We start from the raw sequence: 14,716 nt of genomic DNA, 5'->3' as shown, positions 1-14,716 counted from the left end.
TTATCTACTCACTGTATTCACAAGATGTTGCTTTGCCAGATTACAATTTGTTATTGATCCATGCAGAGCAGTTTTGGAAAAGTGGCTTATCTTTTAAGATGTCAGAATTTTACTTGTTCATTTGGATAATTTCAGGACTGCCAAACATTTTCCTTCATTTAATCTTATTGTTGCAAATGCTGAAAGAAAATTCTTTAAATATATCTTGCTTTCATTTTGTCAATGAAAGAATGTTATTGTTTTATTATTATTATTATTATTGAAAAAGAAATATAGTTGTATTTATGTCCTCAATAACTACTTAGAGTTAAACAAGCTGGGTAAGAATTGCAAGTCCTGTTGAAAAAAGTTTCAGAAATAATTTTAATTAACGAATATACAAATTCAATAATGTATTCCACCTGTGGAAAATATATAATAATCATGTGTAGATTATCAAAGATCTTTCAATCATAGTATTGAACATTTCTAATTTAATATTATATCAAACATTATTTTAATTTAAAAAATACAAATTCATTTCACTTCATTCTTAATTATAAAACTAAAATTTCTTTCTACCAAAGTTTATTTATTGTAGATTAGACCTCCTTAATAATTTTTTAGTTAATTGTAACAAAGAAATGTTCTTATTAGATTGTTTTTTAAACTCTTTTTAGACATATAATGTATTTATCTCTGGAGTAATGTTTTTCTTTGCATATCTACTCTTAATTTAACCTGGAGAGGATTTGATTGATCTAGTTAACAATATAATCTGGACACATATAAATAACTAACCAATAAGTTGAATTTATTCATTATTCTATAATTAATGAAAAAAATTTTAACTATTTATTTCGTTTTTATAAGCAAAAAGTAATTTGAGTTGGAAAAAAGATGATTATATAGTATTTGTTTGTAAGATATTCTTTGCCATATAAATAAAAATGTTTTCTATTTATTTTGTAGGCTTTTTTACACTTCCTGATTATAAATTTATTAATTGAAACAAAATGCATCTGTATTAATATGATCTATTTTCATTTAGGTTCGTCATCATCTAATGTCAGAAAATCAAAAGAAGATCTTTTCAAGGAGCAAGTATATAAAAAAATTTTCTGACCTTTGTATATTGAAATCAGTTAGATTATAAGTTAACTACTATACATATATAACGATTATGTATATCATATAAAATGTTACTCACCCATCATACATATACTGTAAATTTATATAGGAATATGATTAATTTGTTTTCATGACCAAACTATAATTATAAAATTTTCTAATGTTTACATTTGTTTATATGTAATATTTCATATTTGTTACCATATTTCTGTGACGAGCTAAGTTTTTTACAATCCTATTTTATTTTGGACTCCTTATACCATGTATATAATATAAAAAGAAATTCAAAATAAAATGATTTTTAATTAATTCATTTGCATGACTTGAAATTCTTATTCTCCCACCACTACCACCATTTCTAAGGAAGCATATATGTTGCTTCTAAAAAGTCCAGGGGGGGGAATGAAATTGCTTCTTTCATTATTTCATTTCTTATTTTGCTAGCACATAGATGTATGCTCATGTACATAGCATCATTTCTTGTGTTTGTAACTCAAACATGTATTGTAATCCATATGTAGAAATCTTATTCAAAGCTACTTATCTGATTCATTAACTGTTCAATTGCATAGTAATGGTGCAGCATCGAGATTATAAATACTTCTGGATCTAGCTATAGAAGTTATCAGGCAGGAGGACCACAAGTACATTGATTAGAAAATTGTCTAATAATCTGACTGGTCTAATAAATGGCTGTCTAAATAATCTGACTCTGTCTTCTAATAAATAAATTTGTAAAATACCCAAATTGTTGATTATAAAATATTACAATGGTACTAACTTTTCATCAAGATTCCTTAGATTATTATATGTTTTATTACATTCATGTGTTATTAGAATTTTTTTTAAAATCTGAATGTATTGTTAATATGTTCAAACCTCATTGTCAGGTAGTCTGGAATCAAAATGGATGAATACAGACAAATTCATTTTCATGAAATGAATAAAATAAAAAAGCTTAATCTAAATTAAATCATTAAAATGTTAAAAATGTTTTGAAATATAAGTATCCTGTTTATTGAAAAAGGGGCCTCATGATATGCAATACCTAGTCACAAAGTACCTAAATCCACTATTGGAAGTTATTACTGCATTTATGTTATTTAAAAAAGTGAAAGAAACTGCTAAGATGGCAAAAAGATTAATTTGACCTGAGTGCCATTTATAATTATCATTAATAAGTGCCATTTATAATTTATAAGTCACTGATGACTACTTGATGCAAAATGAAATAAAAAATAATAATATGCACGGAGTGCCACTTACCTTTGTTGCATCATTCTGTCATAAATCATCCTCTGTGTGGTTTTTCTTTCTCATAAATATGCATTAATATAATACCTATTATTTTTCAATATCTATATTTAGAATAATTAGAAAAATAATCTATCAATATCTATATTCAGAAAAATCTTTATAATTTATGCTTATTGTGTTAAAACTCTATTTTTTTTATTTCTTTTACTACAAACTCAAAATTGTTTTCAATAGCTCCAAAAATTGCAATCACAGCTTGATGAACACAGCAAAGTTTCACAAATCAAATCAGATGTTATTCTTGAAGACTGTAAGTTAGCCCTTATGAAATCTAAAGAGAAATTAATGAAAAATGAAGAAGAGATTGCCTTTTTACGAAAGAAGTGAGTAACATGCAATTTTTTAAATAATTCTAGAAAGATAGCTGACATTTGTATATTTTTCCTTAGTTTATAAATTAAGCTTTAAGAATTGTCATTTGCAATGGTTTTAAATATTATATCAGTTAAAAATAAAATGACATTAAATTTATTTGATATTTTGCCCTCAATACCTAAAGTAACATATGAATCGAGTAATAAATGTTAATGTGTTTATTATTTGTTCATGTTTTTCTTTTTTAGTATTTTGAATGTGTAAATATTTTTTATACACAATAAATAAATCTAAGAAAAAAATAACAATTATAATTGATGCCTTTGAATAATCTTCTTGATTTTAAACTTTAATGAAATTCTTATTAAATATTCTAATGTTAACAAAAGCTGCTTAAGATACAAAATCAGATATTTAGTTAATTTTACTGTTTATTTTTGTAACAAGTACAGAGGCTTTGTAAAAACTCGTTTACTCTTTTATTTAAAATTGATAAAAATTAAGATTATTTGCAGTAGTATAGATGTTGACGAAATCTTACATGATTTGCTTACCAGTACTAACCATAAAACAGCAGTTATTTATTTATTTATTTTTTATGTCTTCTTTAGAGTGACATTTCTATTTTAAGTGGAGATGTCCTAGGTAAACCTTTATCAACTTATTGAATTCCAAAACAATTCTGCTTAATTACTGGGATAGCAACAAATTACAAAATAAGTAGTTTTGTGAAACTATTAATTGATCTTTAGATAATAATAGGTAGCTCTGAGCACTTAAAGGGTTAATAATTTCGACAATGAAATAATGTACAAAATTTTTAGTCCCATTAAATAATGGTTAATTAGTGCTTTGTTTGTTTTCTAAAATAAAATATAATCTAGAAATATTTTTTTAGTAAAAACACTTCAGAATATTTTTGTTTTCCATAGATTGCAAGACACTGAAAATGAACTCTCCAAGTTTAAACAGGCACAGTCTAGGTTTCGTGAAAGTTATCACTCAAACGAACCAACATTTTCAAAGCAATCTGCAAATACTAGCAAATATTTTGCAACATCCGATAATAGTAGAAATTGTGCTTCTCCTGAAAATCATTACCCAAATGAAACAACATCTTCAAAGCAATCTGCAAATGCTAGCAAATATTCTGTAATATCTGACAATGTTGGGAATTATGTTGCTCCTGAAACTCATTACACAAACAAAACAACATCTTCAAAGCAATCTACAAATGTTAGCAAATATTTTGTAAGCTCTGATACTATTAAAAATTTCGATTCTCCTGAAAATCATCACACAAATGAAGCAACATCTTCGAAGCAATCTGCAAGTACTAGCAAACATTTTGTAACCTCTGACAATATTAGAAATTCAGATAGAACTGATAAGCCATTTGATAATATTCGCTCAATCTCTACAGATTTGCATTTAACTCTTATTTTATTATCAAAAATAATAAATAAAATACTCTCTCTTCTTAGTACTATTCAAAGTTCTCAGGTTTATGTTGAAGCAGCAAAACTGCCAAAATCTAAAGCAAGCTCACAAGTGTATATTGGTGAAAGTGAAGTGATTCAACTCCAGAATTATGTTCGCCAATGTACACGTTTAAGTTTTGATGTAAGTAATTTATTGAAATCTCTTACCAAAGCAGTCACTTCTGAAGAAGTGAGAGTTAGAGGTTTGGATGTAGAAAGAGAACTAAAAGAGCTTGCAAGTGCTTTTGAAGAACTGGCTGTGGCAACAGCAGAAGCCGATCTAGTTTGCATTAGCTTATCTCGAGCAACATTTTTTGATTGCTTGACTGGGCCCAAAAAGACTTTTGAAAAGTTTGGTGTTAAAGAAAAAAGTAATCTTTCCAAGTATATATCTGAAGTTGGCAAAATGGAAGCAAATTTAAAGTCGGCAAATTCTTATGTAAGCCAGTCTTTGAAATTTGCAGAAAGAATCAATCAGAAATGTTCCACCCTATCAAGTGAAACTCGTGATCAGGTATTTTTGTTATGCTCTTTCTATGTTAATGTTTCACTGTTTATTTGATATAAATATATTTTCTTGATTACAATGCATATTAAGATTGTTTAATGTATTAACTCTTTCTATGTTAATGTTTCACTGTTTATTTGATATAAATATATTTTCTTGATTACAATGCATATTAAGATTGTTTAATGTATTAAATATATATTTTTTTTCTTTTGTATTATAATAATGCACAGATTTACAAAAAAATAATTTCATTCTATGACTACAATATTTGATTAAGAAAATAAGGAAGATTTTTTTCTGCTTCCCCTACATTTATAAAAATCACATTATACTTTTATGTCCTTTTTTTTACATTCCATATTTATATATTTTAATGGGAAAAAATCAAAATATTTTATTTAATTCTAATTGAATTTCCTGTTTTAAATTTTGATAGTTAAAATAACTTCAAGCTAATAAAAAAAAAAAACTGACATTTAATACAGTGTTCCATTTTGTTTTTATTTTTGCTAGATATATAAAGTATTCTTTTGTATTTAATTTATTCAACTGTCACTGAACAAAACTATTCTGTATAGAACCATAGGTCATTTTAATTTGTTAGCTTATTTGTATACTTACATTATAAAGCTGCTTTTGATTTCTGTATTTAAAGTTAATTGCAAAATTATGGTCTTAAAAATGAAATTTTGTTAATTTTTCATGATGAGTGCTAAAGTACATTCAGTGAATGACATAAGAGGCACTATTAAAGATAATTAATATTTTAAAGTTTAGTTTGCTTGCTACTATATTGCATCAGTTGTTTTAACATGTTCATCGCTAAGGATGAATTAGATAAAAACTCTATGAAAATACAAATATCAATTCTTTTGGCTGTTCACATTTTCTTACACACACAAAAAAAAAAGATGAAAAAAGGTATTCTTCAGATATGTATTAGAATGTTCAATCTATCTAAACTGGAATAACAGACAAATTTTAGCCCACAGAAACCTGTAATTGGAAGTATTTGAAAGACGAGATATCTCGTCAGTAGCATTGAAAGTGTTTATCAATTTATTAATTCTCTTGTTAGATAGCAACAAAAAAGTATGTGACTTCAAAAGCATTGGTTTCAGTAGTTTGTGAATTTGTATGATAGCAGCTATCGTTAATAACAATAGGACAATACATAGGAAGTTATATGTGCTTGATTTATAAACAAAACCTGGTGAATTTTTTTTAAGTAATTGCTAATAATTTTTTTAGTATGAATTAAACATGTTTAAAATTGATTTAATTAAAAAAAAGTTTTTCTTCTTATGGATATATTTTGGGCTGTTTGTATGAGCATAATCACAAGCTGCACAAATTTTTGTTTTGGCAATTTTAATTACCTTTATATTTTAGAAATTCTTCATCAATAGCATGCATATTTTTTATAAAACTTTTGCTAAACTCAACTAAAAAAAAAAACTTTACTCAAACAGGAGAAGAATCTTTATCAAGTCATAGCTTTAATCTGCTTCATAAGATTCATTTTTTAAAAACTTTTAAAAGATCCTTCTGTTAAAAACATTTCCAGAAACTTGAACAGTAGAGTTTTTTTTTTTTTTTTCAGAGGCCTTGTAAAAGTATTTAGAGCTTATATACCTTCAAAAGGGTAATTTACCATAATTTAGCTGAGCAAGTATTTATTTAACCATAGGATTTCATGTGATATTATACGAGTTAAAATTTACAGAAATTAGATCTTGAGAACCAATCAATTTGGAAATTAAAGTTAAGATGAAATTTGTAGTTAAGTAATGAGAAAATAATTTATTTTTTGTTCCTAAATTGAATTTATTTTACATATATTCAGTCCTGGCTCAAAAGTTTTGATTGATATTTTGATATGTATTCTAAATATTAATAAAATAGCCGTGTTCTTGTAATTGTTTTAGTATTTTCAAATGCAGTTGTTCTTTGATTTAATTTGTATTTTCATATTTAAGAAAATGTTTACATTGTTTAACTTAGTGTCTTAAGACAGTATATTTTTATTATATTGATATTCATCATTTACTTTTTTTTTAAAAATCGAATATAATTTTAAAACCTGAAATGTTTTGTTACATTACAAAAATTTTAATTACATTAAAGAAATTTTTGCAATTGATAGAACTTATGAATAAAGTAAACTCATTATGTTTGAATATACTTTTCCTCAAAAGTACATTATATTTATTCTGCAACTTTTATTTGATTAGTTCATATTGTATGATATTAATATGTTTATGTAACCTTAATTTATCTAAAAAAAAAGTTTAAGCATTCATTTTCTTTTTTCAAAGTAAGGTTTTTTTTTGTTTTGTTTTTTATTGATGATAAGTTTGATAATAATCTTATTCTTTAGTAAATTTGGATGTTAAATTTATTTTTGATATATTTTATTATACTATCTTGCTACACTTTTTTTGTATACTATAATGTACTTTGTTTAAAAGAACAGAATATGTAAAATAGGAAATTCTTTTTTAAAATCATGTTTATTTCAGTCTCTTTTATAAAAATCATTGTTTTTTTTTTATCTTAAAATTTTGTAGATGTTGCTTAATATCAAAACTGTAATTAGTATGAATAATTTCATTTTAGTTGATTGAAATTTCTGACTTTTATTTATTTTTTTCATCTGTAATCAAGGAGTATTCAAGAAAATCAATTTGATTATAACATTCATTTTATTTATCTAATAAAAATTTTAAATCAAAAGTTTGTTCCATTAATTTAAGCTCAGTGTCCTTATTTATTTCTTGATTTAGTCATTATTAATATCTCTTTCCTGAAAAAACAATCTCAGAGAAAAAAAATGTTTAAGAAATTCTTTATTATATTTTTTATTATTATGACATTAAATATTATGTGTGAAATTTCTTTAAATTTCACCTTTTCTGATCAATTTACATTGTGTTTACAATTTTCTTTTTGAGAATAATTAGTTGCTGGATCATAATACTAGAGAATAATTAGATATTAGTGAATAATTAGATATTTTAATATAATTTTGTGTATGCTGCTATCACCTTAAGCGAAATATTAATATGATATAATTTAACTGTGTTTGTTCTTTCTATTTCTATTATTAATAATTTTTATGTATTATTTTTATATTTAAAAAAAATCATATTATAAAATTCCATTTCAGATTATTCAGGTTGATTCTGACCTACATAAAAATCTGCATTCATCAAGAGATAACTTACATTCCAGTGAAAAGTAAATATGCTTCATAATTTTTTTCTTTCCATTTTTTTATTTATCAATTCATTTTTTAAATGGTATTTGTGATGATTATTTGCATTAATTCAGTGTTAAAAAGAATAGTGATGTTATTATATATTTATAGAAAAAATGGTTTTCATAGCAATAGAGAATATTTTTTTTAAATAATGCTAGTAATTAGGTATATACATTTTTTAAATCTTGTGTTAAACTTCTACATTCTGTTATCGATTTTATTACATTATCATAATTTGATTTTATATATTTTATCTATTCATTATCTGAAGTGAATTCATAGTATCTAATGTTATTCTCTTTGTGGAATTTCTTTTATAAATCTTTAGAAAGAAAATTGTATTGGTGAGTCATCACTTATTAAAATTAAATTTTCTAATAATAAATATAAAAAGAATGTGTTCAAGAATAATATTTGATATTAAAGAGAATTGTGGAATCTTTGTTCATTATCTATTAAGTAGTTTCCAATACATTATTAGCAAAAATATAAATTTAAGACTTTCTTTTGGAAATTACTAAACAAAATTTTATACAAATTTTTTAGAGGAAGGATTAAAATCATTAAATTGAATCAAACTAATAAATTTATTGTCAATTTTTATCTTTTTTTTTTTTCCAAAAGAAATGCTTTATAAATGCCTACAAATTTTAAATCGCTCCCTCCAACCCCTACAATGAAATTATGAAGTATATGAAAGTCGAAGAATTTGTATTTCAACAAAATACTATCTATCTGTAATCACATAACAATCAATCTGTTCTTTATCATACAAGATACTCAAGAGATACATAAAATATAATGCAAATTTTACTTTTTCTTTCTTTCTTTTTTTTTTTTTTTTTTTCAGATTTTCAAAAACTGAAGAGCCAACTAAATTTGATATGAATAAATTCAGCAAAGATATCAGAGAAATGGAAAAGAAAATCCGTACTGCAGAAACAGATGATCTGACTAGAAAAATAAATAAGACACTTACAAAAATTAAGCAGCTTGAAAATAGTGAATATACTAAAGATGAATTTTGCAAGCATTTGGCAGAGCAAGTTAATTCATTGGCAGAAAAATTAAAGGAAATGTATTCAGAATTTAATGTAAGGAAGCAATTATTATTTTTATTATTGTTAATTTTTTAATATTCATTTCATACTATACCTTCAAGATTTTATGTACTTGTTGAGATATTTCTCTTATTCTGGAATGATGACTCTAGATTTTCAAAAACATACCTTTTTACATCTCTTTAGAAATTAATGCAGCCAGTTGCATTGAAAAAGTCAGCATTTTCAAAACAAGTCAGCTAACTTTCTTTCCTAAGGATCAAAATTTGTATTATTCATTTATTAAAAAATAACACTTCCCAGGAAGAAGATTATCCTGGGAAGGATTATCCATAACTTGTGTAGGAAATTATTTGTATTTATATAAGCATAGTCTAATTAATTTAAATACTTTCATTGCTAAAATGCCTATTTTGAAGAATGTTTTGAAAATTTAAGGCATTTTTTTTAAAGTCCTGGTATTAATTTTAGTCCTAGGTATTAATTTTAATATTCAGGACTAATATTTTTGCTAAGTTGTTGGTTTTGTTGAAAGCTTCCTGTACCATACAGATTGAGTGTTGATATCTAATTTATCATCTTTAAAATTTTGTCACATGCTACTTCAAAAGAATAAGAGCAGCAAATAAACTAAATTCTTTAATCAGATAATTGTCAATTCATTGTATGAATGATTTTGAGTTTATTTCTTAAGGAATTATTTTATGTATCATTGAAAATTATTTTATACTTATTATTGAATTATTTCTTTTAAAAAAAATTAGATTGATGAAATTTGCAAATTTTATATCTCAGAAAGGGTATTTATTTCTGAAAGAATGATTTAAAAGTTAGTGCAACTTTGTTATATATTCTCTGAATAAAAAGCTCAGAAACATAGCAAAATGGCAGTTTTATAAAATTGAAAAAGTATTATTTATGTTAGATGTTTCTTTAATAAAACTAATTTTGTTTATAAAAGTTAATGAACTGTAAAAAATAACCATTTATTAAAACAAATTATGCTGTGTATTTGCTTCCTCTATTTGGTAAAATACAAATAAAAGAGGAGTTGATATTTTCAGTTCATTTTAACACTAGAGGATTATTTCGTCAGTAACATTTTTTCATGTTTATCAAACTTAACTATATGGTTCTTTTTTTTTTCCCTCCAGGTAAAAAACATAAGAGATCAGTTTTCTGAGTATTCATCCTTGACTCTTAGCAAATTAGAAGCATTAGCCAAACAAAGTCGGAGTGCGGTAATGGCTGCCGAAGCCCAATTAACTGCGCACAGGGACAATGCAAGAGTTTTGTCGCAAAAGTAATTTTATAATTAAGTTATTCTTATCTTAATTTGATATTTGCAATTTGTTACATAAATGGAAGGAATCTTTAATTGCTCAAATTGCATGTGCTGAACTTTATTGGTTAAAGGATTATTAGCAGGTATGCACATAATCTTTTTTGTCTTCTGTAAATCTAGGTGTTTTAATTTTTATATGTCCCCTCTTGATAAACTGGCCACTTTAGTTTTTACCTTTCAGTGCAGTAACGTAATCAACGTTTTAATGTGTTTTTTTAGATTAATTCTTTATTTTAGTAATTTTATGCAAATATTTTATTTATTACAATTCATGGTTGTGTAACATTCATGTTTATATATAATATTATTTAAGTAAATGCTTAGTTTATAAATATTGTAATAACAAAGAAACATATAGAAATCTGACCAATTGCATCTCATAAAATTTCATTGTTATATAACATTTTATGCTTCTAAAATTTGTAATTCTTGCAAAATTTATTTATTTAAATTAACCTCTTAAATGTTTTGACGTACATGCATATCGCTTCCCTACATCCAATGATCTTAAACAGCTAATTATTCCTATGGTCACACGGTCCTTGAATTTTAATATACTGAGCTTTTAATCTGGATAATTATTTCACTTTGGTGGTGGTGATGGAGGGGGTGATCTTTGATAAATTATTAAATCATGCTTTCATTATTTGTGGGGGGGGGAGAGAAAGCCAGTTTCTGACTTTGTTTTGACTTGAAAACTTTAATATAAAAAAAGTGTTATTCGAATCTGCTGATTCCTTATATTTTCTCTCTTTGTATTTAGAGGAAAGGGTTATAAGATTATTACCGAAGTTAATAAGGGCAACTGAAAATAAGACTATTATGGAGCTCATTATGTCTTTACAAAGCTTGAATGCAGTATTGAAATTGATTGAAAGGTGTTATTTATATAGCGGAATTAGGATATTGCAATCTTATTTAAAGAAACATTCTCAGGCTGCAAGATTATCAAAAAGCTCTCCTGTTGGCCAACAAATTTTCTTACTTAATTTTATTAGTCATTGTTTTGAAGATTAAGGATTTTTTTAAAAAAAATTTATTGTCTGCTTGATCATAATGCATATTATCTAATGTTTGACAACATTCAACAAATCTTTACAAATGAAGTAAAGGAATATGTAATTTAGTTTCAGAATTTAAAAAAAAAAAAAAACAGCCAGGATGGTGAAACTTTTTATGGGGCAACAGTTGTAATGAGCCATTCCATCACTAATGATATTTATGTAAATTTTTTGATTCTATGGAAAAATTGGATTTTAAAAGGTCTATTATGGCTGTAGCTGCCCCTGATTTTTTTAATTGAATTTTTTTTACTTTGGAACCTGAATGCTCTAATTTTACCTGCTTCCTCTGTGAATCTAATGATCAATGAAAATAAAATTTAAAAAAAGTAATAAAATATGTAAAACAGGATAAGAAGTGAACCAACAAGCAAGAGAAATGCAGGTCTTGATGATTTATCTTGGAACCCATGAAAGCACACTGTGCACAAAATAATTAATTTGATGAGTAAAAAATAAACTTTTATCTCAATTTTAATTTAAAGGCATTGGAGTTGCTATTAGAAAAGACTCAGCCTAGAGTGCTTATTTTTTTAAAATTCACATTTTATTTATTTATTTCCCTAGCCATTCAAGGATTCACAGCCCCCTCCCCCCTCATACTTATGTCTCTTATTGGATATTTATGAGTTTTGATTTCAATTCTTGTAGCTTTGTCAGAAGCATATATGTTTAGTGAATATTCATTTCTTTTTGTTAAAGGTTACTAAAAAGAAATGGCATGTGAGTATTATACTAGAACATTATTTAGATGAATTAACATGTAAAAAGAAAAAATACATATCATAATTGTATATGTTATTTGATATTCTTATCTGGGAAAACATCATCAAGCTGACTGGGCAAAGATTTGTGTGTGGGAAGAGAGGTTTGAGAGGTGTGGAAAGAGAGGTTCTGATTTATTTATTGTATGATTGTTTCAAAATTCGCATAATTTTTTATGGAGAAAACTATGAGAAATTCATATCATATGGTGGTTATTTATTAAGTTTGGAATGGAACAAACTTGATATGTGGGCTTCTAGACTGCTAAAAAGTAAAATAAGTTTTTTTAAATTGAAATTTCATGAAAAATATTTTTTTACATCAATGCTAATTTCTAAGCTGACAAATCATCATTGGTTTTATCTGTCTGGATGGATGGTAGATTAGTAGACTGTAAATAATTTGACTTATTGAATGATGAAATTCTGATAGAATTTTCAGCATTATTAATAAGCGTGGGTAATTGCAATCTCCATGTTGTCAATAATTTATTCAGACGTAATGAAATAGTATTACATAGAATCCCTTTCTAATCAAAATATATTATTTATTTGTTTAAAGATATTGTTGCTGTTGAAGGAGCAATCTAAATACTATACGAATTGATGTTGTATGGAGAACATTGAAAAGAGAGCAAGTTTCCTATACTAAAATCTAAATTTATTTCAAAATGAAATATATATCTGAAACTGCCTATCAGACATATTTTTCTTACCACTGCCCAAATCCCGCCTGGGTGGGCACCTTGAAATGAGAATGAGAAGCTTCCGGCATGGTAGTTGGTTCTTGCCACCCTGGAGAGTATGCAAAAAGCTTGAGGCCTGGCTCCTCTCATCGATGACGGGATGTACTTAGGAAAGAATTGTACCATGACCGGTGATGGCCCTTAGGACACAACCACCGTTCCCACCTATGCTGCTGTTGCAGCAGTCTGGTCATTCAGTATTATTTATCCACGTGCCTTCGGGTCAGTTGGAGAGTCAGTGATATGACTGACCACTGCCTAAACATCTTCAGCATTCTGCAAGAGGAAGTATTCATTTTGGCATGAGATACGGAAAAGGTGTTAATTTTTGTTTAGAAATATTCAGCATCATGAAGAATGAATTATGTTCTTGAAAGTCCTAAGAGCTATAAATAGCATTTCAAAATTTAGTTTTCAAGTAAAGATTGGTATGCTGATATCAGCGAGTTAATATACTCTTACAATGTGCTAAAAAATATACTGGGGGGGGGGCAGAAAAGCAGCTACAAGATTTGAAATGTGAACATCGGAACTTTGCATATCTTCATTCTTAGAGAAATGACAAATCCCCTCTTTTCAGGAGCATGGTTTGTTTATATATTCAAGAAGTATGTTTATCCCTGTTCTTATAAGATGAAACAATTCTTTCTGTTCTGGTGAATTACAAGCAACTACAAGAAAAATTTATAACTATTTTTATATAATCTAGCAACTTTTTCAGTGATGTGCAGTTCAGTAGAATATGAGCAGTTTGAAATATTCAAAAATTGGATTAATAATTTTTTATCAGAATTTTTATAAAGTCAAGAGTTTTATCAGAATTTATGGGAGGTAATTAATATTTCGATGATACAATCCCATATCTATATCATAGTTGAAAGGAAATTTTTTCTTAAATAAAAACATCGAGATTGAAAACTTTATAGAAGAAACTTATTGCAAAACTTTTGGTTTTAGACAAATTGAAGAAATGTGTTGATATTAAGAATTTTCATATGCAAAATAATGACAACTCTAATTGTTTTACAATCATTTTTGGTTTAAATAAAGCATGATACGATGTCAGGATTGCTATGACACCAGGAAAACAAAAGGAATTTAAAAAACATGTGTAAAGCAGAAAATGCAGGGAATTTTGAAGTTTTCATTAAAAGCCAAGAAAGTACAAATATTTTAATTTTTTCTATCTGAAAAAAATCTCTTTAAACATTGCCAGAATAAATTATTGTCACCATAGCTCCAATAACTGCTGAAGCTCATCCTTTTTTTATGCAATCCCCTTTTCCTCTGCATAGGTCAATCCAAGATTGAGAAAAAACACTGATATTATTATAGTGATTACAGCTACCTGAACACTGATGGACCTACAGAAACTGCAATATGGGATGGAGAGCAGAATTAAAAAAAAAAAAAAAGCAGAATGCATGCCTAAAAAATTTTCTATTTTAAAAGCTGTGTCTTGTTTAAATCCATGTTTATTAAGAGACAATGCAATATTATGTGTAAAGTGAATGTTTGACTTGCTTTAACTTCTTTATTAAAAAGCACAAATTTTCAACATATGTAGGGAATGTGCAAAAATTCAGTTTGAAATTTTCCAAAAGAAACTAAAAAGCAAATACAAACAACTGCTTGATTCATTTAATGAAGAAACCTGTTTAGATTATTCCTATTCTAATCCAAAACATTTCATGATTTTTGGGAAATAGTAAATACAATTCTTCTATTGTCTCATGGCAATAT

The 14,716-nt window shown here is 26.2% G+C and overlaps 1 protein-coding gene across 1 annotated transcript in view; it reads left to right on the top strand.

The window, feature by feature from the left end:
- LOC129968965 (putative leucine-rich repeat-containing protein DDB_G0290503) overlaps positions 1-14,716 on the top strand; it is a 38,180-nt gene that overhangs the window by 8,052 nt on the left and 15,412 nt on the right. Inside the window, exons 5-10 of the mRNA XM_056083345.1 lie at positions 1,031-1,083; positions 2,602-2,750; positions 3,675-4,737; positions 7,904-7,974; positions 8,847-9,090; positions 10,212-10,360. Coding sequence (XP_055939320.1) covers positions 1,031-1,083; positions 2,602-2,750; positions 3,675-4,737; positions 7,904-7,974; positions 8,847-9,090; positions 10,212-10,360 — 1,729 coding nt within the window. The remainder of the gene's footprint in view (positions 1-1,030; positions 1,084-2,601; positions 2,751-3,674; positions 4,738-7,903; positions 7,975-8,846; positions 9,091-10,211; positions 10,361-14,716) is intronic.

The sequence above is a fragment of the Argiope bruennichi genome, chromosome 5 (genome assembly GCF_947563725.1).
Source record: "Argiope bruennichi chromosome 5, qqArgBrue1.1, whole genome shotgun sequence".
Classification (NCBI taxonomy): domain Eukaryota; kingdom Metazoa; phylum Arthropoda; class Arachnida; order Araneae; family Araneidae; genus Argiope; species Argiope bruennichi.
Note: the sequence above shows the minus strand (reverse complement) of the source record. Positions and strands in the feature narration are given on the sequence as shown.